This window comes from Falco peregrinus, chromosome 3 (assembly GCF_023634155.1).
Source record: "Falco peregrinus isolate bFalPer1 chromosome 3, bFalPer1.pri, whole genome shotgun sequence".
NCBI classification, from domain to species: domain Eukaryota; kingdom Metazoa; phylum Chordata; class Aves; order Falconiformes; family Falconidae; genus Falco; species Falco peregrinus.
The window spans coordinates 14,038,318-14,063,503 of record NC_073723.1 but is presented as its reverse complement, the minus strand read 5'-3'; the positions used below and the strand labels follow the sequence as shown (position 1 = coordinate 14,063,503).

Here is a 25,186-nt window from a genome sequence, read left to right as displayed (position 1 = left end):
AGGAGGAGGTAGGTGGGCCATGTATCCTGGCAGCTGGGGCTGGCCCCTTCCGTGCTACTTTGCTTGGTGCCTTGAGAGGAGGAGGTGCGGGTGGCAGGTCCCCGTGCCAGCAGCAGGCGGGAGGTGCGTCCTCAGTCCATGCCGTGGCTTGCAGGGTGTGTGTGGTGTGGAGGGTCCTTAGCAGGGCAGGCAGGCTCTTCCGGCGCCATAGCAGCCCAGGCCTCCGAGGCCGTAACCGTAGCCAAAGCCGCCGGAGGAGATGGGCACTCCCTGGGAGCTGAGGATGTTGCCCACAGCAGCCGATGAGGAGGATCCGACGGCGGTGCTCTGGGGGAAGGAGGTGAGGATGGGTCCCGGCAGGGTGACCAGCACGGTGGAAGGCTGGATGACGACGCGGGAGTCCTCGCACTGCCTGACGCAGGGCTCGTTGCAGCTGTTAGCCAGCGGGGTGGGTCCGCAGGGGCTGCAGAAGTTGTTGCAGGCCATGTCTGCGGTGTGGAGTGTCCCTGTAAGAGAGGGTGTTGAGGAAGCGGAGGGTGTCAAGGGGCGCGAGGGGTGTCGTTACAGGAGGGCAAGGGAGTGTGGAGGCGCGGTGTGGGGCTGCGGGGAGCGTGGTGGTGTTGAGTCGTGGGGGCTGCTGAGTCTGGTGTCAGCGCGTGCTGGAAGAGACGGGGCGTGTGGGGCAGGAGAAGGAGGGGAAGGGGCTTCAGGCTCACCTTGTTGACTGCGGGGGAGAAGGCGTCAGGAGAAGCGTGTGATGGAGAGAGGCGCTGGGCTGTCTTTTATGCTGGTCTGAGGGGGCGGGACAGGCTTTGCGCGTGACGGCATTTTGCAGCAAGCAGCTGTTGCGTGCCAGAGCTTGGCAGGTAATGAGGTGGGGGGTGTGTCCCTTCCCACAACGCTCCCTTCTCATGTCCTCCTCTTGAGGATGTGTCCGTCTGTCCCTGGCGTCAGCTTTGAAGTGAGAGCAGGTATCTGGGAGGATTTGCATGGAAGGTGCGTGTCAGGGCATTTGGCAGACGTGGCCAAAGCATAGGAGAGGTGGGGTGTTGTCAGTGAGGTCATGCCGTGGCACTCGTGTGGTGTGGTTTGCGGGTGCGTTGCAAAGAGGGGCCCCCACTTGTTCATGGGCCTGGAAGGCTGTTGTGGGCTTTGGAGGTGTGCCGGGCATGAGTGTCGGCCCCTTCCATGGCATTTGGTCCCTGCCTGCCTTGCTGCCAGCTTGCTAAGCCTGACTGTAGGCCTGGCCTTTCCCACTGAGCGTGCTCTGTGTGTGCCTTGTTGCCCGCCTTGCTTGAAAGGTTGTAGCTGGGAGAAAGGGGCCTGCGTGTCTGGGCTTGTGCCCCCTGGGATCCGTCCCTGGGGGTGTCAGTGCGGGCAGGCAGAGGAGGGCTCTTTGGGAGAGCAGGCCATTTTCCTGGCAGCCCTGGCTGAGAGCTCGCCGGTCCTGTGACGAGAGGTGCCCTGCCTGGCTCCGCCGGTGCTTGTGTTGGCCCCTCCATCGTGGACCCCTGAGGTGGGGCTTGGGCTGTGGTGTGACGCATCCAAAGGAGAGCAGCGAATGCGGTGAAGGATCGAGAGAAGAAGCCTTAGAAGTAGCGGTTGAGGGAAGCGGGGCTACTGTGTTTTCAGAAGGCGGCGGCTGAGGGGAGGCCCTATCGGTGTCTCCAAGTACCTGAGAGGAGGCTGTAACGAGGAGGTTGTCAGTCTCTCATCCCTAGCAACAAGTGCTAGGGCAAGAGGAAAGGGCCTCATGTTGCGCCAGGCAAAGTTTAGTTTGGCTATGATGAGAAATTTCTTCACCGAGAGGGTTATCGAGCACTGGAAGGGGCTGCCCAGGGCAGTGGTTGAGTCAGCATTGTGGGAGGTGTTTAAAAGACACGTAGACGTGGCGCTTAGGGACATGGATTAGTGGTGGCCTTGGCACTATTAGGTTAACGGTTGGACTCGATAACGTTAAGGGTCCTTTGCAACCGAAGTGACTCTTATGATTGTGTATGAGGCAGCGTGCGAGGGCAGGTGAGTTTCTGGAGAGCCCGTATGTGTGCTGAAAGGTGGAGCAGGGCTGGGAGCGGCAGGCAGGGGAGGCTGGCACTCCTGGGCCTTTGGTGGGGTCTGTGCTTGGGGCGAGTGTCGAGGGGTGAGGCCAGTTCTCTGCGCAGAGCTTGACAGGGTGAAAGGGATTTTGGCGATTGCCGAGGGGAGCTGGGTTTGAGCATGCGGCACGGGGTTGCAGAGCCGAGGCTGTGGTGGTGGTGGTGGTGCGTGCGGAAGGGTTGATGAGTGGCAAGGCCTGCCCCCGCTGAGGCAAGGTGAGTGTTTTTCAGGCTGTTTGTCAGGTGATCTGTGGTTGTTGCTGAGGAAGATGAAGGGAGGTAGGAAGGAGTGGTGTGGGAGTGGGTGTTTGTAAGTGCCCGGGGCCTGTCGTGTTGCTCCCAGGAATGCTGAGGCATCTGGCATTGCGGAGGCCTCTTTGTGGGGCCGCTGTGCATTTTCCTGGAAAGGTCATAGTGCCTGGGGGCAGCTCCTGAAGAGTGGAAGGGAGCTGGTACCCCTCGTGTCCCGCAGAAGATGGTGCGGGAGGCTCTGGGAAAGCAGAGGCCGGTGAGCCTGAGCCTGTTCCCGGGGCAGGTGATGGAAGCAATGCTGCTGGAAATCACTGCCAAGGCCAGGACGGACGGAAGGTGTTGGGGGGTGTTTGGCGTGGATTTTGGAAGGGCAAATCATGCTTGAGTGAGCTGCGTGTCTTCCGCGTTGAGGCGAGTGGGCGTTGGGCGAGGGGAGAGCAGTGGCTGTTGCTGAGGCGTACTTGAAGGAAGCCTTTGTCGCTGTCTCCTGGTACGTGCTCCTAGACGAGCTGAGAAAGTGCGGGCTGCGTAAGCGGCCGGTGCGGTGGCCTGCAAAGCGGCTGAAGGGCTGTGCCCAGAGGCTTGCGATCAGTGGTAGGACAAGAGGCCATGTTCAGAAGTGAAAGCATCTGGAATTGCCCGGGCAAAGGCGGCAGGGCTTTTTCAGTGTGAGGGTGGTCAAAGAGTGGAAGAGGTGGTGGCGGCTCCATTCTCGGAGGTACTGAAGACGCGAGTGGCTGTGGTCCCAGACAATCTGCTCTAGCTGGCCCTGCTTGAGCACTGGGGTGGAAGGACATGCTCTGCAGAGATTCCTGCCCATCTCTAAATGATTCTGTGATCCTTTTTTGCTGGGGAGGGTGCGGAAGAGAGTTAGTCAAGCGTGTGTTGGCACGGGGAGCCTCGGTCGGAGGTGTGCGCAGGGAGCGTTGTCGTATCGGAGGCTTTTTCTGAGCCAGTGCTGGGCTTGTGTCATGCTGTGTATGCCTGCAGGTGCGAGTGTGTGTTGTCGCTGGTGGCCTGTGCCCTCGGAGAGGCTGAGTGCCCTTTTCCCCCCAACCCCGCCGGCCTGTTGAGGCCTGGCTTTGTGCCGTTTTAGAGTGGAAGAGCCTTGGGAGAAGAAAGGAGATGGAGGCGTGTGGTGCTGGGATGCAGGAGATTTTATTGAGGCAAAAGAGTGAAAAGGCAGGAGCACGCAGTGGAAGGGATCCGTCCTGAGGTGCAAGTAGGGCGACCGTCAGCCCAGGTCCTTTGCTTGGAGAAGATTTTGCCAGAGCACCAAGGTCTTCTTTTCCTGCGGTGGGAGCAGCGCGGGGGAGGTGCCCCGGTGGTCTTTGGCTTGTGAGCAGGCGTTTGCAGCGGAGAGTAGCGGACGTAGCAGTAGGGGCGATGCAAAGAAGACAGTGGGAGAAGAGGAGGAGGTAGGTGGGCCATGTATCCTGGCAGCTGGGGCTGGCCCCTTCCGTGCTACTTTGCTTGGTGCCTTGAGAGGAGGAGGTGCGGGTGGCAGGTCCCCGTGCCAGCAGCAGGCGGGAGGTGCGTCCTCAGTCCATGCCGTGGCTTGCAGGGTGTGTGTGGTGTGGAGGGTCCTTAGCAGGGCAGGCAGGCTCTTCCGGCGCCATAGCAGCCCAGGCCTCCGAGGCCGTAACCGTAGCCAAAGCCGACGGAGGAGATGGGCACTCCCTGGGAGCTGAGGATGTTGCCCACAGCAGCCGATGAGGAGGATCCGACGGCGGTGCTCTGGGGGAAGGAGGTGAGGATGGGTCCCGGCAGGGTGACCAGCACGGTGGAAGGCTGGATGACGACGCGGGAGTCCTCGCACTGCCTGACGCAGGGCTCGTTGCAGCTGTTAGCCAGCGGGGTGGGTCCGCAGGGGCTGCAGAAGTTGTTGCAGGCCATGTCTGCGGTGTGGAGTGTCCCTGTAAGAGAGGGTGTTGAGGAAGCGGAGGGTGTCAAGGGGCGCGAGGGGTGTCGTTACAGGAGGGCAAGGGAGTGTGGAGGCGCGGTGTGGGGCTGCGGGGAGCGTGGTGGTGTTGAGTCGTGGGGGCTGCTGAGTCTGGTGTCAGCGCGTGCTGGAAGAGACGGGGCGTGTGGGGCAGGAGAAGGAGGGGAAGGGGCTTCAGGCTCACCTTGTTGACTGTGGGGGAGAAGGCGTCAGGAGAAGCGTGTGATGGAGAGAGGCGCTGGGCCGTCTTTTATGCTGGTCTGAGGGGGCGGGACAGGCTTTGCGCGTGACGGCATTTTGCAGCAAGCAGCTGTTGCGTGCCAGAGCTTGGCAGGTAATGAGGTGGGGGGTGTGTCCCTTCCCACAACGCTCCCTTCTCATGTCCTCCTCTTGAGGATGTGTCCGTCTGTCCCTGGCGTCAGCTTTGAAGTGAGAGCAGGTATCTGGGAGGATTTGCATGGAAGGTGCGTGTCAGGGCATTTGGCAGACGTGGCCAAAGCATAGGAGAGGTGGGGTGTTGTCAGTGAGGTCATGCCGTGGCACTCGTGTGGTGTGGTTTGCGGGTGCGTTGCAAAGAGGGGCCCCCACTTGTTCATGGGCCTGGAAGGCTGTTGTGGGCTTTGGAGGTGTGCCGGGCATGAGTGTCGGCCCCTTCCATGGCATTTGGTCCCTGCCTGCCTTGCTGCCAGCTTGCTAAGCCTGACTGTAGGCCTGGCCTTTCCCACTGAGCGTGCTCTGTGTGTGCCTTGTTGCCCGCCTTGCTTGAAAGGTTGTAGCTGGGAGAAAGGGGCCTGCGTGTCTGGGCTTGTGCCCCCTGGGATCCGTCCCTGGGGGTGTCAGTGCGGGCAGGCAGAGGAGGGCTCTTTGGGAGAGCAGGCCATTTTCCTGGCAGCCCTGGCTGAGAGCTCGCCGGTCCTGTGACGAGAGGTGCCCTGCCTGGCTCCGCCGGTGCTTGTGTTGGCCCCTCCATCGTGGACCCCTGAGGTGGGGCTTGGGCTGTGGTGTGACGCATCCAAAGGAGAGCAGCGAATGCGGTGAAGGATCGAGAGAAGAAGCCTTAGAAGTAGCGGTTGAGGGAAGCGGGGCTACTGCGTTTTCAGAAGGCGGCGGCTGAGGGGAGGCCCTATCGGTGTCTCCAAGTACCTGAGAGGAGGCTGTAACGAGGAGGTTGTCAGTCTCTCATCCCTAGCAACAAGTGCTAGGGCAAGAGGAAAGGGCCTCATGTTGCGCCAGGCAAAGTTTAGTTTGGCTATGATGAGAAATTTCTTCACCGAGAGGGTTATCGAGCACTGGAAGGGGCTGCCCAGGGCAGTGGTTGAGTCAGCATTGTGGGAGGTGTTTAAAAGACACGTAGACGTGGCGCTTAGGGACATGGATTAGTGGTGGCCTTGGCACTATTAGGTTAACGGTTGGACTCGATAATGTTAAGGGTCCTTTGCAACCGAAGTGACTCTTATGATTGTGTATGAGGCAGCGTGCGAGGGCAGGTGAGTTTCTGGAGAGCCCGTATGTGTGCTGAAAGGTGGAGCAGGGCTGGGAGCGGCAGGCAGGGGAGGCTGGCACTCCTGGGCCTTTGGTGGGGTCTGTGCTTGGGGCGAGTGTCGAGGGGTGAGGCCAGTTCTCTGCGCAGAGCTTGACAGGGTGAAAGGGAATTTGGCGATTGCCGAGGGGAGCTGGGTTTGAGCATGCGGCACGGGGCTGCAGAGCCGAGGCTGTGGTGGTGGTGGTGGTGCGTGCGGAAGGGTTGATGAGTGGCAAGGCCTGCCCCCGCTGAGGCAAGGTGAGTGTTTTTCAGGCTGTTTGTCAGGTGATCTGTGGTTGTTGCTGAGGAAGATGAAGGGAGGTAGGAAGGAGTGGTGTGGGAGTGGGTGTTTGTAAGTGCCCGGGGCCTGTCGTGTTGCTCCCAGGAATGCTGAGGCATCTGGCATTGCGGAGGCCTCTTTGTGGGGCCGCTGTGCATTTTCCTGGAAAGGTCATAGTGCCTGGGGGCAGCTCCTGAAGAGTGGAAGGGAGCTGGTACCCCTCGTGTCCCGCAGAAGATGGTGCGGGAGGCTCTGGGAAAGCAGAGGCCGGTGAGCCTGAGCCTGTTCCCGGGGCAGGTGATGGAAGCAATGCTGCTGGAAATCACTGCCAAGGCCAGGACGGACGGAAGGTGTTGGGGGGTGTTTGGCGTGGATTTTGGAAGGGCAAATCATGCTTGAGTGAGCTGCGTGTCTTCCGCGTTGAGGCGAGTGGGCGTTGGGCGAGGGGAGAGCAGTGGCTGTTGCTGAGGCGTACTTGAAGGAAGCCTTTGTCGCTGTCTCCTGGTACGTGCTCCTAGACGAGCTGAGAAAGTGCGGGTTGCGTAAGCGGCCGGTGCGGTGGCCTGCAAAGCGGCTGAAGGGCTGTGCCCAGAGGCTTGCGATCAGTGGTAGGACAAGAGGCCATGTTCAGAAGTGAAAGCATCTGGAATTGCCCGGGCAAAGGCGGCAGGGCTTTTTCAGTGTGAGGGTGGTCAAAGAGTGGAAGAGGTGGTGGCGGCTCCATTCTCGGAGGTACTGAAGACGCGAGTGGCTGTGGTCCCAGACAATCTGCTCTAGCTGGCCCTGCTTGAGCACTGGGGTGGAAGGACATGCTCTGCAGAGATTCCTGCCCATCTCTAAATGATTCTGTGATCCTTTTTTGCTGGGGAGGGTGCGGAAGAGAGTTAGTCAAGCGTGTGTTGGCACGGGGAGCCTCGGTCGGAGGTGTGCGCAGGGAGCGTTGTCGTATCGGAGGCTTTTTCTGAGCCAGTGCTGGGCTTGTGTCATGCTGTGTATGCCTGCAGGTGCGAGTGTGTGTTGTCGCTGGTGGCCTGTGCCCTCGGAGAGGCTGAGTGCCCTTTTCCCCCCAACCCCGCCGGCCTGTTGAGGCCTGGCTTTGTGCCGTTTTAGAGTGGAAGAGCCTTGGGAGAAGAAAGGAGATGGAGGCGTGTGGTGCTGGGATGCAGGAGATTTTATTGAGGCAAAAGAGTGAAAAGGCAGGAGCACGCAGTGGAAGGGATCCGTCCTGAGGTGCAAGTAGGGCGACCGTCAGCCCAGGTCCTTTGCTTGGAGAAGATTTTGCCAGAGCACCAAGGTCTTCTTTTCCTGCGGTGGGAGCAGCGCGGGGGAGGTGCCCTGGTGGTCTTTGGCTTGTGAGCAGGCGTTTGCAGCGGAGAGTAGCGGACGTAGCAGTAGGGGCGATGCAAAGAAGACAGTGGGAGAAGAGGAGGAGGTAGGTGGGCCATGTATCCTGGCAGCTGGGGCTGGCCCCTTCCGTGCTACTTTGCTTGGTGCCTTGAGAGGAGGAGGTGCGGGTGGCAGGTCCCCGTGCCAGCAGCAGGCGGGAGGTGCGTCCTCAGTCCATGCCGTGGCTTGCAGGGTGTGTGTGGTGTGGAGGGTCCTTAGCAGGGCAGGCAGGCTCTTCCGGCGCCATAGCAGCCCAGGCCTCCGAGGCCGTAACCGTAGCCAAAGCCGACGGAGGAGATGGGCACTCCCTGGGAGCTGAGGATGTTGCCCACAGCAGCCGATGAGGAGGATCCGACGGCGGTGCTCTGGGGGAAGGAGGTGAGGATGGGTCCCGGCAGGGTGACCAGCACGGTGGAAGGCTGGATGACGACGCGGGAGTCCTCGCACTGCCTGACGCAGGGCTCGTTGCAGCTGTTAGCCAGCGGGGTGGGTCCGCAGGGGCTGCAGAAGTTGTTGCAGGCCATGTCTGCGGTGTGGAGTGTCCCTGTAAGAGAGGGTGTTGAGGAAGCGGAGGGTGTCAAGGGGCGCGAGGGGTGTCGTTACAGGAGGGCAAGGGAGTGTGGAGGCGCGGTGTGGGGCTGCGGGGAGCGTGGTAGTGTTGAGTCGTGGGGGCTGCTGAGTCTGGTGTCAGCGCGTGCTGGAAGAGACGGGGCGTGTGGGGCAGGAGAAGGAGGGGAAGGGGCTTCAGGCTCACCTTGTTGACTGTGGGGGAGAAGGCGTCAGGAGAAGCGTGTGATGGAGAGAGGCGCTGGGCCGTCTTTTATGCTGGTCTGAGGGGGCGGGACAGGCTTTGCGCGTGACGGCATTTTGCAGCAAGCAGCTGTTGCGTGCCAGAGCTTGGCAGGTAATGAGGTGGGGGGTGTGTCCCTTCCCACAACGCTCCCTTCTCATGTCCTCCTCTTGAGGATGTGTCCGTCTGTCCCTGGCGTCAGCTTTGAAGTGAGAGCAGGTATCTGGGAGGATTTGCATGGAAGGTGCGTGTCAGGGCATTTGGCAGACGTGGCCAAAGCATAGGAGAGGTGGGGTGTTGTCAGTGAGGTCATGCCGTGGCACTCGTGTGGTGTGGTTTGCGGGTGCGTTGCAAAGAGGGGCCCCCACTTGTTCATGGGCCTGGAAGGCTGTTGTGGGCTTTGGAGGTGTGCCGGGCATGAGTGTCGGCCCCTTCCATGGCATTTGGTCCCTGCCTGCCTTGCTGCCAGCTTGCTAAGCCTGACTGTAGGCCTGGCCTTTCCCACTGAGCGTGCTCTGTGTGTGCCTTGTTGCCCGCCTTGCTTGAAAGGTTGTAGCTGGGAGAAAGGGGCCTGCGTGTCTGGGCTTGTGCCCCCTGGGATCCGTCCCTGGGGGTGTCAGTGCGGGCAGGCAGAGGAGGGCTCTTTGGGAGAGCAGGCCATTTTCCTGGCAGCCCTGGCTGAGAGCTCGCCGGTCCTGTGACGAGAGGTGCCCTGCCTGGCTCCGCCGGTGCTTGTGTTGGCCCCTCCATCGTGGACCCCTGAGGTGGGGCTTGGGCTGTGGTGTGACGCATCCAAAGGAGAGCAGCGAATGCGGTGAAGGATCGAGAGAAGAAGCCTTAGAAGTAGCGGTTGAGGGAAGCGGGGCTACTGCGTTTTCAGAAGGCGGCGGCTGAGGGGAGGCCCTATCGGTGTCTCCAAGTACCTGAGAGGAGGCTGTAACGAGGAGGTTGTCAGTCTCTCATCCCTAGCAACAAGTGCTAGGGCAAGAGGAAAGGGCCTCATGTTGCGCCAGGCAAAGTTTAGTTTGGCTATGATGAGAAATTTCTTCACCGAGAGGGTTATCGAGCACTGGAAGGGGCTGCCCAGGGCAGTGGTTGAGTCAGCATTGTGGGAGGTGTTTAAAAGACACGTAGACGTGGCGCTTAGGGACATGGATTAGTGGTGGCCTTGGCACTATTAGGTTAACGGTTGGACTCGATAATGTTAAGGGTCCTTTGCAACCGAAGTGACTCTTATGATTGTGTATGAGGCAGCGTGCGAGGGCAGGTGAGTTTCTGGAGAGCCCGTATGTGTGCTGAAAGGTGGAGCAGGGCTGGGAGCGGCAGGCAGGGGAGGCTGGCACTCCTGGGCCTTTGGTGGGGTCTGTGCTTGGGGCGAGTGTCGAGGGGTGAGGCCAGTTCTCTGCGCAGAGCTTGACAGGGTGAAAGGGAATTTGGCGATTGCCGAGGGGAGCTGGGTTTGAGCATGCGGCACGGGGCTGCAGAGCCGAGGCTGTGGTGGTGGTGGTGGTGCGTGCGGAAGGGTTGATGAGTGGCAAGGCCTGCCCCCGCTGAGGCAAGGTGAGTGTTTTTCAGGCTGTTTGTCAGGTGATCTGTGGTTGTTGCTGAGGAAGATGAAGGGAGGTAGGAAGGAGTGGTGTGGGAGTGGGTGTTTGTAAGTGCCCGGGGCCTGTCGTGTTGCTCCCAGGAATGCTGAGGCATCTGGCATTGCGGAGGCCTCTTTGTGGGGCCGCTGTGCATTTTCCTGGAAAGGTCATAGTGCCTGGGGGCAGCTCCTGAAGAGTGGAAGGGAGCTGGTACCCCTCGTGTCCCGCAGAAGATGGTGCGGGAGGCTCTGGGAAAGCAGAGGCCGGTGAGCCTGAGCCTGTTCCCGGGGCAGGTGATGGAAGCAATGCTGCTGGAAATCACTGCCAAGGCCAGGACGGACGGAAGGTGTTGGGGGGTGTTTGGCGTGGATTTTGGAAGGGCAAATCATGCTTGAGTGAGCTGCGTGTCTTCCGCGTTGAGGCGAGTGGGCGTTGGGCGAGGGGAGAGCAGTGGCTGTTGCTGAGGCGTACTTGAAGGAAGCCTTTGTCGCTGTCTCCTGGTACGTGCTCCTAGACGAGCTGAGAAAGTGCGGGTTGCGTAAGCGGCCGGTGCGGTGGCCTGCAAAGCGGCTGAAGGGCTGTGCCCAGAGGCTTGCGATCAGTGGTAGGACAAGAGGCCATGTTCAGAAGTGAAAGCATCTGGAATTGCCCGGGCAAAGGCGGCAGGGCTTTTTCAGTGTGAGGGTGGTCAAAGAGTGGAAGAGGTGGTGGCGGCTCCATTCTCGGAGGTACTGAAGACGCGAGTGGCTGTGGTCCCAGACAATCTGCTCTAGCTGGCCCTGCTTGAGCACTGGGGTGGAAGGACATGCTCTGCAGAGATTCCTGCCCATCTCTAAATGATTCTGTGATCCTTTTTTGCTGGGGAGGGTGCGGAAGAGAGTTAGTCAAGCGTGTGTTGGCATGGGGAGCCTCGGTCGGAGGTGTGCGCAGGGAGCGTTGTCGTATCGGAGGCTTTTTCTGAGCCAGTGCTGGGCTTGTGTCATGCTGTGTATGCCTGCAGGTGCGAGTGTGTGTTGTCGCTGGTGGCCTGTGTCCTCGGAGAGGCTGAGTGCCCTTTTCCCCCCAACCCCGCCGGCCTGTTGAGGCCTGGCTTTGTGCTGTTTTAGAGTGGAAGAGCCTTGGGAGAAGAAAGGAGATGGAGGCGTGTGGTGCTGGGATGCAGGAGATTTTATTGAGGCAAAAGAGTGAAAAGGCAGGAGCACGCAGTGGAAGGGAACCGTTCTGAGGTGCAAGTAGGGCGACCGTCAGCCCAGGTCCTTTGCTTGGAGAAGATTTTGCCAGAGCACCGAGGTCTTCCTTTCCTGCGGTGGGAGCAGCGCGGAGGAGGTGCCCCGGTGGTCTTTGGCTTGTGAGCAGGCGTTTGCAGTGGAGAGTAGCGGACGTAGCAGTAGGGGCGATGCAAAGAAGACAGTGGGAGAAGAGGAGGAGGTAGGTGGGCCATGTATCCTGGCAGCCGGGGCTGGCCCCTTCCGTGCTACTTTGCTTGGTGCCTTGAGAGGAGGAGGTGCGGGTGGCAGGTCCCCGTGCCAGCAGCAGGTGGGAGGTGCGTCCTCAGTCCATGCCGTGGCTTGCAGGGTGTGTGTGGTGTGGAGGGCCCTTAGCAGGGCAGGCAGGCTCTTCCGGCGCCATAGCAGCCCAGGCCTCCGAGGCCGTAACCGTAGCCAAAGCCGCCGGAGGAGACGGGCACTCCCTGGGAGCTGAGGATGTTGCCCACAGCAGCCGATGAGGAGGATCCGACGGCGGTGCTCTGGGGGAAGGAGGTGAGGATGGGTCCCGGCAGGGTGACCAGCACGGTGGAAGGCTGGATGACGACGCGGGAGTCCTCGCACTGCCTGACGCAGGGCTCGTTGCAGCTGTTAGCCAGCGGGGTGGGTCCGCAGGGGCTGCAGAGGTTGTTGCAGGCCATGTCTGCGGTGTGGAGTGTCCCTGTAAGAGAGGGTGTTGAGGAAGCGGAGGGTGTTGGGGGGCGTGAGGGGTGTCGTTACAGGAGGGCAAGGGAGTGTGGAGACGCAGTGTGGGGCTGCAGGGAGTGTGGTGGTGTTGAGTCGTGGGGGCTGCTGAGTCTGGTGTCAGCGCGTGCTGGAAGAGACGGGGCGTGTGGGGCAGGAGAAGGAGGGGAAGGGGCTTCAGGCTCACCTTGTTGACTGCGGGGGAGAAGGCGTCAGGAGAAGCGTGTGATGGAGAGAGGCGCTGGGCCGTCTTTTATGCTGGTCTGAGGGGGCGGGACAGGCTTTGCGCGTGACGGCATTTTGCAGCAAGCAGCTGTTGCGTGCCAGAGCTTGGCAGGTAATGAGGTGGGGGGTGTGTCCCTTCCCACAACGCTCCCTTCTCATGTCCTCCTCTTGAGGATGTGTCCGTCTGTCCCTGGCGTCAGCTTTGAAGTGAGAGCAGGTATCTGGGAGGATTTGCATGGAAGGTGCGTGTCAGGGCATTTGGCAGACGTGGCCAAAGCATAGGAGAGGTGGGGTGTTGTCAGTGAGGTCATGCCGTGGCACTCGTGTGGTGTGGTTTGCGGGTGCGTTGCAAAGAGGGGCCCCCACTTGTTCATGGGCCTGGAAGGCTGTTGTGGGCTTTGGAGGTGTGCCGGGCATGAGTGTCGGCCCCTTCCATGGCATTTGGTCCCTGCCTGCCTTGCTGCCAGCTTGCTAAGCCTGACTGTAGGCCTGGCCTTTCCCACTGAGCGTGCTCTGTGTGTGCCTTGTTGCCCGCCTTGCTTGAAAGGTTGTAGCTGGGAGAAAGGGGCCTGCGTGTCTGGGCTTGTGCCCCCTGGGATCCGTCCCTGGGGGTGTCAGTGCGGGCAGGCAGAGGAGGGCTGTTTGGGAGAGCAGGCCATTTTCCTGGCAGCCCTGGCTGAGAGCTCGCCGGTCCTGTGACGAGAGGTGCCCTGCCTGGCTCCGCCGGTGCTTGTGTTGGCCCCTCCATCGTGGACCCCTGAGGTGGGGCTTGGGCTGTGGTGTGACGCATCCAAAGGAGAGCAGCGAATGCGGTGAAGGATCGAGAGAAGAAGCCTTAGAAGTAGCGGTTGAGGGAAGCGGGGCTACTGCGTTTTCAGAAGGCAGCGGCTGAGGGGAGGCCCTATCGGTGTCTCCAAGTACCTGAGAGGAGGCTGTAACGAGGAGGTTGTCAGTCTCTCATCCCTAGCAACAAGTGCTAGGGCAAGAGGAAAGGGCCTCATGTTGCGCCAGGCAAAGTTTAGTTTGGCTATGATGAGAAATTTCTTCACCGAGAGGGTTATCAAGCACTGGAAGGGGCTGCCCAGGGCAGTGGTTGAGTCAGCATTGTGGGAGGTGTTTAAAAGACACGTAGACGTGGCGCTTAGGGACATGGATTAGTGGTGGCCTTGGCACTATTAGGTTAACGGTTGGACTCGATAACGTTAAGGGTCCTTTGCAACCGAAGTGACTCTTACGATTGTGTATGAGGCAGCGTGCGAGGGCAGGTGAGTTTCTGGAGAGCCCGTATGTGTGCTGAAAGGCGGAGCAGGGCTGGGAGCGGCAGGCAGGGGAGGCTGGCACTCCTGGGCCTTTGGTGGGGTCTGTGCTTGGGGCGAGTGTCGAGGGGTGAGGCCAGTTCTCTGCGCAGAGCTTGACAGGGTGAAAGGGATTTTGGCGATTGCCGAGGGGAGCTGGGTTTGAGCATGCGGCACGGGGCTGCAGAGCCGAGGCTGTGGTGGTGGTGGTGGTGCGTGCGGAAGGGTTGATGAGTGGCAAGGCCTGCCCCCGCTGAGGCAAGGTGAGTGTTTTTCAGGCTGTTTGTCAGGTGATCTGTGGTTGTTGCTGAGGAAGATGAAGGGAGGTAGGAAGGAGTGGTGTGGGAGTGGGTGTTTGTAAGTGCCCGGGGCCTGTCGTGTTGCTCCCAGGAATGCTGAGGCATCTGGCATTGCGGAGGCCTCTTTGTGGGGCCGCTGTGCATTTTCCTGGAAAGGTCATAGTGCCTGGGGGCAGCTCCTGAAGAGTGGAAGGGAGCTGGTACCCCTCGTGTCCCGCAGAAGATGGTGCGGGAGGCTCTGGGAAAGCAGAGGCCGGTGAGCCTGAGCCTGTTCCCGGGGCAGGTGATGGAAGCAATGCTGCTGGAAATCACTGCCAAGGCCAGGACGGACGGAAGGTGTTGGGGGGTGTTTGGCGTGGATTTTGGAAGGGCAAATCATGCTTGAGTGAGCTGCGTGTCTTCCGCGTTGAGGCGAGTGGGCGTTGGGCGAGGGGAGAGCAGTGGCTGTTGCTGAGGCGTACTTGAAGGAAGCCTTTGTCGCTGTCTCCTGGTACGTGCTCCTAGACGAGCTGAGAAAGTGCGGGTTGCGTAAGCGGCCGGTGCGGTGGCCTGCAAAGCGGCTGAAGGGCTGTGCCCAGAGGCTTGCGATCAGTGGTAGGACAAGAGGCCATGTTCAGAAGTGAAAGCATCTGGAATTGCCCGGGCAAAGGCGGCAGGGCTTTTTCAGTGTGAGGGTGGTCAAAGAGTGGAAGAGGTGGTGGCGGCTCCATTCTCGGAGGTACTGAAGACGCGAGTGGCTGTGGTCCCAGACAATCTGCTCTAGCTGGCCCTGCTTGAGCACTGGGGTGGAAGGACATGCTCTGCAGAGATTCCTGCCCATCTCTAAATGATTCTGTGATCCTTTTTTGCTGGGGAGGGTGCGGAAGAGAGTTAGTCAAGCGTGTGTTGGCACGGGGAGCCTCGGTCGGAGGTGTGCGCAGGGAGCGTTGTCGTATCGGAGGCTTTTTCTGAGCCAGTGCTGGGCTTGTGTCATGCTGTGTATGCCTGCAGGTGCGAGTGTGTGTTGTCGCTGGTGGCCTGTGCCCTCGGAGAGGCTGAGTGCCCTTTTCCCCCCAACCCCGCCGGCCTGTTGAGGCCTGGCTTTGTGCCGTTTTAGAGTGGAAGAGCCTTGGGAGAAGAAAGGAGATGGAGGCGTGTGGTGCTGGGATGCAGGAGATTTTATTGAGGCAAAAGAGTGAAAAGGCAGGAGCACGCAGTGGAAGGGATCCGTCCTGAGGTGCAAGTAGGGCGACCGTCAGCCCAGGTCCTTTGCTTGGAGAAGATTTTGCCAGAGCACCAAGGTCTTCTTTTCCTGCGGTGGGAGCAGCGCGGGGGAGGTGCCCCGGTGGTCTTTGGCTTGTGAGCAGGCGTTTGCAGCGGAGAGTAGCGGACGTAGCAGTAGGGGCGATGCAAAGAAGACAGTGGGAGAAGAGGAGGAGGTAGGTGGGCCATGTATCCTGGCAGCTGGGGCTGGCCCCTTCCGTGCTACTTTGCTTGGTGCCTTGAGAGGAGGAGGTGCGGGTGGCAGGTCCCCGTGCCAGCAGCAGGCGGGAGGTGCGTCCTCAGTCCATGCCGTGGCTTGCAGGGTGTGTGTGGTGTGGAGGGTCCTTAGCAGGGCAGGCAGGCTCTTCCGGCGCCATAGCAGCCCAGGCCTCCGAGGCCGTAACCGTAGCCAAAGCCGCCGGAGGAGATGGGCACTCCCTGGGAGCTGAGGATGTTGCCCACAGCAGCCGATGAGGAGGATCCGACGGCGGTGCTCTGGGGGAAGGAGGTGAGGATGGGTCCCGGCAGGGTGACCAGCACGGTGGAAGGCTGGATGACGACGCGGGAGTCCTCGCACTGCCTGACGCAGGGCTCGTTGCAGCTGTTAGCCAGCGGGGTGGGTCCGCAGGGGCTGCAGAAGTTGTTGCAGGCCATGTCTGCGGTGTGGAGTGTCCCTGTAAGAGAGGGTGTTGAGGAAGCGGAGGGTGTCAAGGGGCGCGAGGGGTGTCGTTACAGGAGGGCAAGGGAGTGTGGAGGCGCGGTGTGGGGCTGCGGGGAGCGTGGTGGTGTTGAGTCGTGGGGGCTGCTGAGTCTGGTGTCAGCGCGTGCTGGAAGAGACGGGGCGTGTGGGGCAGGAGAAGGAGGGGAAGGGGCTTCAGGCTCACCTTGTTGACTGCGGGGGAGAAGGCGTCAGGAGAAGCGTGTGATGGAGAGAGGCGCTGGGCCGTCTTTTATGCTGGTCTGAGGGGGCGGGACAGGCTTTGCACGTGACGGCATTTTGTAGCAAGCAGCTGTTGCGTGCCAGAGCTTGGCAGGTAATGAGGTGGGGGGTGTGTCCCTTCCCACAACGCTCCCTTCTCATGTCCTCCTCTTGAGGATGTGTCCGTCTGTCCCTGGCGTCAGCTTTGAAGTGAGAGCAGGTATCTGGGAGGATTTGCATGGAAGGTGCGTGTCAGGGCATTTGGCAGACGTGGCCAAAGCATAGGAGAGGTGGGGTGTTGTCAGTGAGGTCATGCCGTGGCACTCGTGTGGTGTGGTTTGCGGGTGCGTTGCAAAGAGGGGCCCCCACTTGTTCATGGGCCTGGAAGGCTGTTGTGGGCTTTGGAGGTGTGCCGGGCATGAGTGTCGGCCCCTTCCATGGCATTTGGTCCCTGCCTGCCTTGCTGCCAGCTTGCTAAGCCTGACTGTAGGCCTGGCCTTTCCCACTGAGCGTGCTCTGTGTGTGCCTTGTTGCCCGCCTTGCTTGAAAGGTTGTAGCTGGGAGAAAGGGGCCTGCGTGTCTGGGCTTGTGCCCCCTGGGATCCGTCCCTGGGGGTGTCAGTGCGGGCAGGCAGAGGAGGGCTGTTTGGGAGAGCAGGCCATTTTCCTGGCAGCCCTGGCTGAGAGCTCGCCGGTCCTGTGACGAGAGGTGCCCTGCCTGGCTCCGCCGGTGCTTGTGTTGGCCCCTCCATCGTGGACCCCTGAGGTGGGGCTTGGGCTGTGGTGTGACGCATCCAAAGGAGAGCAGCGAATGCGGTGAAGGATCGAGAGAAGAAGCCTTAGAAGTAGCGGTTGAGGGAAGCGGGGCTACTGCGTTTTCAGAAGGCGGCGGCTGAGGGGAGGCCCTATCGGTGTCTCCAAGTACCTGAGAGGAGGCTGTAACGAGGAGGTTGTCAGTCTCTCATCCCTAGCAACAAGTGCTAGGGCAAGAGGAAAGGGCCTCATGTTGCGCCAGGCAAAGTTTAGTTTGGCTATGATGAGAAATTTCTTCACCGAGAGGGTTATCAAGCACTGGAAGGGGCTGCCCAGGGCAGTGGTTGAGTCAGCATTGTGGGAGGTGTTTAAAAGACACGTAGACGTGGCGCTTAGGGACATGGATTAGTGGTGGCCTTGGCACTATTAGGTTAACGGTTGGACTCGATAACGTTAAGGGTCCTTTGCAACCGAAGTGACTCTTATGATTGTGTATGAGGCAGCGTGCGAGGGCAGGTGAGTTTCTGGAGAGCCCGTATGTGTGCTGAAAGGCGGAGCAGGGCTGGGAGCGGCAGGCAGGGGAGGCTGGCACTCCTGGGCCTTTGGTGGGGTCTGTGCTTGGGGCGAGTGTCGAGGGGTGAGGCCAGTTCTCTGCGCAGAGCTTGACAGGGTGAAAGGGATTTTGGCGATTGCCGAGGGGAGCTGGGTTTGAGCATGCGGCACGGGGCTGCAGAGCCGAGGCTGTGGTGGTGGTGGTGGTGCGTGCGGAAGGGTTGATGAGTGGCAAGGCCTGCCCCCGCTGAGGCGAGTGTTTTTCAGGCTGTTTGTCAGGTGATCTGTGGTTGTTGCTGAGGAAGATGAAGGGAGGTAGGAAGGAGTGGTGTGGGAGTGGGTGTTTGTAAGTGCCCGGGGCCTGTCGTGCTGCTCCCAGGAATGCCGAGGCATCTGGCATTGCGGAGGCCTCTTTGTGGGGCCGCTGTGCATTTTCCTGGAAAGGTCATAGTGCCTGGGGGCAGCTCCTGAAGAGTGGAAGGGAGCTGGTACCCCTCGTGTCCCGCAGAAGATGGTGCGGGAGGCTCTGGGAAAGCAGAGGCCGGTGAGCCTGAGCCTGTTCCCGGGGCAGGTGATGGAAGCAATGCTGCTGGAAATCACTGCCAAGGCCAGGACGGACGGAAGGTGTTGGGGGGTGTTTGGCGTGGATTTTGGAAGGGCAAATCATGCTTGAGTGAGCTGCGTGTCTTCCGCGTTGAGGCGAGTGGGCGTTGGGCGAGGGGAGAGCAGTGGCTGTTGCTGAGGCGTACTTGAAGGAAGCCTTTGTCGCTGTCTCCTGGTACGTGCTCCTAGACGAGCTGAGAAAGTGCGGGTTGCGTAAGCGGCCGGTGCGGTGGCCTGCAAAGCGGCTGAAGGGCTGTGCCCAGAGGCTTGCGATCAGTGGTAGGACAAGAGGCCATGTTCAGAAGTGAAAGCATCTGGAATTGCCCGGGCAAAGGCGGCAGGGCTTTTTCAGTGTGAGGGTGGTCAAAGAGTGGAAGAGGTGGTGGCGGCTCCATTCTCGGAGGTACTGAAGACGCGAGTGGCTGTGGTCCCAGACAATCTGCTCTAGCTGGCCCTGCTTGAGCACTGGGGTGGAAGGACATGCTCTGCAGAGATTCCTGCCCATCTCTAAATGATTCTGTGATCCTTTTTTGCTGAGGAGGGTGCGGAAGAGAGTTAGTCAAGCGTGTGTTGGCACGGGGAGCCTCGGTCGGAGGTGTGCGCAGGGAGAGTTGTCGTATCGGAGGCTTTTTCTGAGCCAGTGCTGGGCTTGTGTCATGCTGTGTATGCCTGCAGGTGCGAGTGTGTGTTGTCGCTGGTGGCCTGTGTCCTCGGAGAGGCTGAGTGCCCTTTTCCCCCCAACCCCGCCGGCCTGTTGAGGCCTGGCTTTGTGCTGTTTTAGAGTGGAAGAGCCTTGGGAGAAGAAAGGAGATGGAGGCGTGTGGTGCTGGGATGCAGGAGATTTTATTGAGGCAAAAGAGTGAAAAGGCAGGAGCACGCAGTGGAAGGGAACCGTTCTGAGGTGCAAGTAGGGCGACCGTCAGCCCAGGTCCTTTGCTTGGAGAAGATTTTGCCAGAGCACCGAGGTCTTCCTTTCCTGCGGTGGGAGCAGCGCGGAGGAGGTGCCCCGGTGGTCTTTGGCTTGTGAGCAGGCGTTTGCAGCGGAGAGTAGCGGACGTAGCAGTAGGGGCGATGCAAAGAAGACAGTGGGAGAAGAGGAGGAGGTAGGTGGGCCATGTATCCTGGCAGCCGGGGCTGGCCCCTTCCGTGCTACTTTGCTTGGTGCCTTGAGAGGAGGAGGTGCGGGTGGCAGGTCCCCGTGCCAGCAGCAGGTGGGAGGTGCGTCCTCAGTCCATGCCGTGGCTTGCAGGGTGTGTGTGGTGTGGAGGGCCCTTAGCAGGGCAGGCAGGCTCTTCTGGCGCCATAGCAGCCCAGGCCTCCGAGGCCGTAACCGTAGCCAAAGCCGCCGGAGGAGACGGGCACTCCCTGGGAGCTGAGGATGTTGCCCACAGCAGCCGATGAGGAGGATCCGACGGCGGTGCTCTGGGGGAAGGAGGTGAGGATGGGTCCCGGCAGGGTGACCAGCACGGTGGAAGGCTGGATGACGACGCGGGAGTCCTCGCACTGCCTGACGCAGGGCTCGTTGCAGCTGTTAGCCAGCGGGGTGGGTCCGCAGGGGCTGCAGAGGTTGTTGCAGGCCATGTCTGCGGTGTGGAGTGTCCCTGTAAGAGAGGGTGTTGAGGAAGCGGAGGGTGTTGGGGGGCGTGAGGGGTGTCGTTACAGGAGGGCAAGGGAGTGTGGAGACGCAGTGTGGGGCTGCGGGGAGTGTGGTGGTGTTGAGTCGTGGGGGCTGCTGAGTCTGGTGTCAGCGCGTGCTGGAAGAGACGGGGCGTGTGGGGCAGGAGAAGGAGGGGAAGGGGCTTCAGGCTCACCTTGTTGACTGCGGGGGAGAAGGCGTCAGGAGAAGCGTGTGATGGAGAGAGGCGCTGGGCTGTCTTTTATGCTGGTCTGAGGGGGCGGGACAGGCTTTGCGCGTGACGGCATTTTGCAGCAAGCAGCTGTTGCGTGCCAGAGCTTGGCAGGTAATGAGGTGGGGGGTGTGTCCCTTCCCACAACGCTCCCTTCTCATGTCCTCCTCTTGAGGATGTGTCCGTCTGTCCCTGGCGTCAGCTTTGAAGTGAGAGCAGGTATCTGGGAGGATTTGCATGGAAGGTGCGTGTCAGGGCATTTGGCAGACGTGGCCAAAGCATAGGAGAGGTGGGGTGTTGTCAGTGAGGTCATGCCGTGGCACTCGTGTGGTGTGGTTTGCGGGTGCGTTGCGAAGAGGGGCCCCCACTTGTTCATGGGCCTGGAAGGCTGTTGTGGGCTTTGGAGGTGTGCCGGGCATGAGTGTCGGCCCCTTCCATGGCATTTGGTCCCTGCCTGCCTTGCTGCCAGCTTGCTAAGCCTGACTGTAGGCCTGGCCTTTCCCACTGAGCGTGCTCTGTGTGTGCCTTGTTGCCCGCCTTGCTTGAAAGGTTGTAGCTGGGAGAAAGGGGCCTGCGTGTCTGGGCTTGTGCCCCCTGGGATCCGTCCCTGGGGGTGTCAGTGCGGGCAGGCAGAGGAGGGCTGTTTGGGAGAGCAGGCCATTTTCCTGGCAGCCCTGGCTGAGAGCTCGCCGGTCCTGTGACGAGAGGTGCCCTGCCTGGCTCCGCCGGTGCTTGTGTTGGCCCCTCCATCATGGACCCCTGAGGTGGGGCTTGGGCTGTGGTGTGACGCATCCAAAGGAGAGCAGCGAATGCGGTGAAGGATCGAGAGAAGAAGCCTTAGAAGTAGCGGTTGAGGGAAGCGGGGCTACTGCGTTTTCAGAAGGCGGCGGCTGAGGGGAGGCCCTATCGGTGTCTCCAAGTACCTGAGAGGAGGCTGTAACGAGGAGGTTGTCAGTCTCTCATCCCTAGCAACAAGTGCTAGGGCAAGAGGAAAGGGCCTCATGTTGCGCCAGGCAAAGTTTAGTTTGGCTATGATGAGAAATTTCTTCACCGAGAGGGTTATCGAGCACTGGAAGGGGCTGCCCAGGGCAGTGGTTGAGTCAGCATTGTGGGAGGTGTTTAAAAGACACGTAGACGTGGCGCTTAGGGACATGGATTAGTGGTGGCCTTGGCACTATTAGGTTAACGGTTGGACTCGATAATGTTAAGGGTCCTTTGCAACCGAAGTGACTCTTATGATTGTGTATGAGGCAGCGTGCGAGGGCAGGTGAGTTTCTGGAGAGCCCGTATGTGTGCTGAAAGGCGGAGCAGGGCTGGGAGCGGCAGGCAGGGGAGGCTGGCACTCCTGGGCCTTTGGTGGGGTCTGTGCTTGGGGCGAGTGTCGAGGGGTGAGGCCAGTTCTCTGCGCAGAGCTTGACAGGGTGAAAGGGAATTTGGCGATTGCCGAGGGGAGCTGGGTTTGAGCATGCGGCACGGGGCTGCAGAGCCGAGGCTGTGGTGGTGGTGGTGGTGCGTGCGGAAGGGTTGATGTGTGGCAAGGCCTGCCCCCGCTGAGGCAAGGTGAGTGTTTTTCAGGCTGTTTGTCAGGTGATCTGTGGTTGTTGCTGAGGAAGATGAAGGGAGGTAGGAAGGAGTGGTGTGGGAGTGGGTGTTTGTAAGTGCCCGGGGCCTGTCGTGCTGCTCCCAGGAATGCCGAGGCATCTGGCATTGCGGAGGCCTCCTTGTGAGGCCGCTGTGCATTTTCCTGGAAAGGTCATAGTGCCTGGGGGCAGCTCCTGAAGAGTGGAAGGGAGCTGGTACCCCTCGTGTCCCGCAGAAGATGGTGCGGGAGGCTCTGGGAAAGCAGAGGCCGGTGAGCCTGAGCCTGTTCCCGGGGCAGGTGATGGAAGCAATGCTGCTGGAAATCACTGCCAAGGCCAGGACGGACGGAAGGTGTTGGGGGGTGTTTGGCGTGGATTTTGGAAGGGCAAATCATGCTTGAGTGAGCTGCGTGTCTTCCGCGTTGAGGCGAGTGGGCGTTGGGCGAGGGGAGAGCAGTGGCTGTTGCTGAGGCGTACTTGAAGGAAGCCTTTGTCGCTGTCTCCTGGTACGTGCTCCTAGACGAGCTGAGAAAGTGCGGGCTGCGTAAGCGGCTGGTGCGGTGGCCTGCAAAGCGGCTGAAGGGCTGTGCCCAGAGGCTTGCGATCAGTGGTAGGACAAGAGGCCATGTTCAGAAGTGAAAGCATCTGGAATTGCCCGGGCAAAGGCGGCAGGGCTTTTTCAGTGTGAGGGTGGTCAAAGAGTGGAAGAGGTGGTGGCGGCTCCATTCTCGGAGGTACTGAAGACGCGAATGGCTGTGGTCCCAGACAATCTGCTCTAGCTGGCCCTGCTTGAGCACTGGGGTGGAAGGACATGCTCTGCAGAGATTCCTGCCCATCTCTAAATGATTCTGTGATCCTTTTTTGCTGAGGAGGGTGCGGAAGAGAGTTAGTCAAGCGTGTGTTGGCACGGGGAGCCTCGGTCGGAGGTGTGCGCAGGGAGCGTTGTCGTATCGGAGGCTTTTTCTGAGCCAGTGCTGGGCTTGTGTCATGCTGTGTATGCCTGCAGGTGCGAGTGTGTGTTGTCGCTGGTGGCCTGTGTCCTCGGAGAGGCTGAGTGCCCTTTTCCCCCCAACCCCGCCGGCCTGTTGAGGCCTGGCTTTGTGCCGTTTTAGAGTGGAAGAGCCTTGGGAGAAGAAAGGAGATGGAGGCGTGTGGTGCTGGGATGCAGGAGATTTTATTGAGGCAAAAGAGTGAAAAGGCAGGAGCACGCAGTGGAAGGGAACCGTCCTGAGGTGCAAGTAGGGCGACCGTCAGCCCAGGTCCTTTGCTTGCAGAAGATTTTGCCAGAGCACCGAGGTCTTCCTTTCCTGCGGTGGGAGCAGCGCGGAGGAGGTGCCCCGGTGGTCTTTGGCTTGCGAGCAGGCGTTTGCAGCGGAGAGTAGCGGACGTAGCAGTAGGGGCGATGCAAAGAAGACAGTGGGAGAAGAGGAGGAGGTAGGTGGGCCATGTATCCTGGCAGCCGGGGCTGGCCCCTTCCGTGCTACTTTGCTTGGTGCCTTGAGAGGAGGAGGTGCGGGTGGCAGGTCCCCGTGCCAGCAGCAGGCGGGAGGTGCATCCTCAGTCCATGCCGTGGCTTGCAGGGTGTGTGTGGTGTGGAGGGCCCTTAGCAGGGCAGGCAGGCTCTTCCGGCGCCATAGCAGCCCAGGCCTCCGAGGCCGTAACCGTAGCCAAAGCCGCCGGAGGAGATGGGCACTCCCTGGGAGCTGAGGATGTTGCCCACAGCAGCCGATGAGGAGGATCCGACGGCGGTGCTCTGGGGGAAGGAGGTGAGGATGGGTCCCGGCAGGGTGACCAGCACGGTGGAAGGCTGGATGACGACGCGGGAGTCCTCGCACTGCCTGACGCAGGGCTCGTTGCAGCTGTTAGCCAGCGGGGTGGGTCCGCAGGGGCTGCAGAAGTTGTTGCAGGCCATGTCTGCGGTGTGGAGTGTCCCTGTAAGAGAGGGTGTTGAGGAAGCGGAGGGTGTTGGGGGGCGCGAGGGGTGTCGTTACAGGAGGGCAAGGGAGTGTGGAGGCGCGGTGTGGGGCTGCGGGGAGCGTGGTGGTGTTGAGTCGTGGGGGCTGCTGAGTCTGGTGTCAGCGCGTGCTGGAAGAGACGGGGCGTGTGGGGCAGGAGAAGGAGGGGAAGGGGCTTCAGGCTCACCTTGTTGACTGCGGGGGAGAAGGCGTCAGGAGAAGCGTGTGATGGAGAGAGGCGCTGGGCCGTCTTTTATGCTGGTCTGAGGGGGCGGGACAGGCTTTGCGCGTGACGGCATTTTGCAGCAAGCAGCTGTTGCGTGCCAGAGCTTGGCAGGTAATGAGGTGGGGGGTGTGTCCCTTCCCACAACGCTCCCTTCTCATGTCCTCCTCTTGAGGATGTGTCCGTCTGTCCCTGGCGTCAGCTTTGAAGTGAGAGCAGGTATCTGGGAGGATTTGCATGGAAGGTGCGTGTCAGGGCATTTGGCAGACGTGGCCAAAGCATAGGAGAGGTGGGGTGTTGTCAGTGAGGTCATGCCGTGGCACTCGTGTGGTGTGGTTTGCGGGTGCGTTGCAAAGAGGGGCCCCCACTTGTTCATGGGCCTGGAAGGCTGTTGTGGGCTTTGGAGGTGTGCCGGGCATGAGTGTCGGCCCCTTCCATGGCATTTGGTCCCTGCCTGCCTTGCTGCCAGCTTGCTAAGCCTGACTGTAGGCCTGGCCTTTCCCACTGAGCGTGCTCTGTGTGTGCCTTGTTGCCCGCCTTGCTTGAAAGGTTGTAGCTGGGAGAAAGGGGCCTGCGTGTCTGGGCTTGTGCCCCCTGGGATCCGTCCCTGGGGGTGTCAGTGCGGGCAGGCAGAGGAGGGCTGTTTGGGAGAGCAGGCCATTTTCCTGGCAGCCCTGGCTGAGAGCTCGCCGGTCCTGTGACGAGAGGTGCCCTGCCTGGCTCCGCCGGTGCTTGTGTTGGCCCCTCCATCGTGGACCCCTGAGGTGGGGCTTGGGCTGTGGTGTGACGCATCCAAAGGAGAGCAGCGAATGCGGTGAAGGATCGAGAGAAGAAGCCTTAGAAGTAGCGGTTGAGGGAAGCGGGGCTACTGCGTTTTCAGAAGGTGGCGGCTGAGGGGAGGCCCTATCGGTGTCTCCAAGTACCTGAGAGGAGGCTGTAACGAGGAGGTTGTCAGTCTCTCATCCCTAGCAACAAGTGCTAGGGCAAGAGGAAAGGGCCTCATGTTGCGCCAGGCAAAGTTTAGTTTGGCTATGATGAGAAATTTCTTCACCGAGAGGGTTATCGAGCACTGGAAGGGGCTGCCCAGGGCAGTGGTTGAGTCAGCATTGTGGGAGGTGTTTAAAAGACACGTAGACGTGGCGCTTAGGGACATGGATTAGTGGTGGCCTTGGCACTATTAGGTTAACGGTTGGACTCGATAATGTTAAGGGTCCTTTGCAACCGAAGTGACTCTTATGATTGTGTATGAGGCAGCGTGCGAGGGCAGGTGAGTTTCTGGAGAGCCCGTATGTGTGCTGAAAGGTGGAGCAGGGCTGGGAGCGGCAGGCAGGGGAGGCTGGCACTCCTGGGCCTTTGGTGGGGTCTGTGCTTGGGGCGAGTGTCGAGGGGTGAGGCCAGTTCTCTGCGCAGAGCTTGACAGGGTGAAAGGGAATTTGGCGATTGCCGAGGGGAGCTGGGTTTGAGCATGCGGCACGGGGCTGCAGAGCCGAGGCTGTGGTGGTGGTGGTGGTGCGTGCGGAAGGGTTGATGAGTGGCAAGGCCTGCCCCCGCTGAGGCAAGGTGAGTGTTTTTCAGGCTGTTTGTCAGGTGATCTGTGGTTGTTGCTGAGGAAGATGAAGGGAGGTAGGAAGGAGTGGTGTGGGAGTGGGTGTTTGTAAGTGCCCGGGGCCTGTCGTGCTGCTCCCAGGAATGCCGAGGCATCTGGCATTGCGGAGGCCTCCTTGTGAGGCCGCTGTGCATTTTCCTGGAAAGGTCATAGTGCCTGGGGGCAGCTCCTGAAGAGTGGAAGGGAGCTGGTACCCCTCGTGTCCCGCAGAAGATGGTGCGGGAGGCTCTGGGAAAGCAGAGGCCGGTGAGCCTGAGCCTGTTCCCGGGGCAGGTGATGGAAGCA

At 60.5% G+C, this 25,186-nt stretch overlaps 7 protein-coding genes across 7 annotated transcripts; all 7 read right to left on the bottom strand.

Annotated features, from left to right (window-relative positions):
• Positions 1 to 177: 177 nt before the first annotated feature.
• On the bottom strand, positions 178 to 486 carry LOC129784034 (feather keratin 1-like). The gene has a single exon (XM_055798835.1). The coding sequence runs from the start codon at positions 484 to 486 to the stop codon at positions 178 to 180; it is 309 nt and encodes a 102-aa protein (XP_055654810.1).
• Positions 487 to 3,935: 3,449 nt separating this feature from the next.
• Positions 3,936 to 4,244, bottom strand: LOC129784033 (feather keratin 1-like). The gene has a single exon (XM_055798834.1). It carries the CDS (start codon positions 4,242 to 4,244, stop codon positions 3,936 to 3,938), a length of 309 nt encoding a protein of 102 aa, XP_055654809.1.
• A 3,449-nt stretch (positions 4,245 to 7,693) lies between these two features.
• On the bottom strand, positions 7,694 to 8,002 carry LOC129784032 (feather keratin 1-like). Its single transcript, XM_055798833.1, has one exon. It carries the CDS (start codon positions 8,000 to 8,002, stop codon positions 7,694 to 7,696), a length of 309 nt encoding a protein of 102 aa, XP_055654808.1.
• Positions 8,003 to 11,451: 3,449 nt separating this feature from the next.
• Positions 11,452 to 11,760, bottom strand: LOC129784031 (feather keratin 1-like). Its single transcript, XM_055798832.1, has one exon. The coding sequence runs from the start codon at positions 11,758 to 11,760 to the stop codon at positions 11,452 to 11,454; it is 309 nt and encodes a 102-aa protein (XP_055654807.1).
• Positions 11,761 to 15,209: 3,449 nt separating this feature from the next.
• On the bottom strand, positions 15,210 to 15,518 carry LOC129784030 (feather keratin 1-like). The gene has a single exon (XM_055798831.1). It carries the CDS (start codon positions 15,516 to 15,518, stop codon positions 15,210 to 15,212), a length of 309 nt encoding a protein of 102 aa, XP_055654806.1.
• Positions 15,519 to 18,962: 3,444 nt separating this feature from the next.
• On the bottom strand, positions 18,963 to 19,565 carry LOC129784172 (feather keratin-like). Its single transcript, XM_055800308.1, has 2 exons — positions 19,511 to 19,565; positions 18,963 to 19,291 (listed from the first exon to the last, which is right to left on the bottom strand). Exon 2 carries the CDS (start codon positions 19,269 to 19,271, stop codon positions 18,963 to 18,965), a length of 309 nt encoding a protein of 102 aa, XP_055656283.1. The 5' UTR covers positions 19,272 to 19,291; positions 19,511 to 19,565.
• A 3,155-nt stretch (positions 19,566 to 22,720) lies between these two features.
• Positions 22,721 to 23,029, bottom strand: LOC129784029 (feather keratin 1-like). The gene has a single exon (XM_055798830.1). The coding sequence runs from the start codon at positions 23,027 to 23,029 to the stop codon at positions 22,721 to 22,723; it is 309 nt and encodes a 102-aa protein (XP_055654805.1).
• Between the last annotated feature and the right edge of the window lie 2,157 nt (positions 23,030 to 25,186).

Coding starts and splice junctions, on each gene's coding strand:
- LOC129784030 (XM_055798831.1), bottom strand. CDS start 15,518: ATGGCCTGCAACAACTTCTGCAGCCCCTGCGGACCCACCCCGCTGGCT.
- LOC129784032 (XM_055798833.1), bottom strand. CDS start 8,002: ATGGCCTGCAACAACTTCTGCAGCCCCTGCGGACCCACCCCGCTGGCT.
- LOC129784029 (XM_055798830.1), bottom strand. CDS start 23,029: ATGGCCTGCAACAACTTCTGCAGCCCCTGCGGACCCACCCCGCTGGCT.
- LOC129784172 (XM_055800308.1), bottom strand. CDS start 19,271: ATGGCCTGCAACAACCTCTGCAGCCCCTGCGGACCCACCCCGCTGGCT.
- LOC129784033 (XM_055798834.1), bottom strand. CDS start 4,244: ATGGCCTGCAACAACTTCTGCAGCCCCTGCGGACCCACCCCGCTGGCT.
- LOC129784031 (XM_055798832.1), bottom strand. CDS start 11,760: ATGGCCTGCAACAACCTCTGCAGCCCCTGCGGACCCACCCCGCTGGCT.
- LOC129784034 (XM_055798835.1), bottom strand. CDS start 486: ATGGCCTGCAACAACTTCTGCAGCCCCTGCGGACCCACCCCGCTGGCT.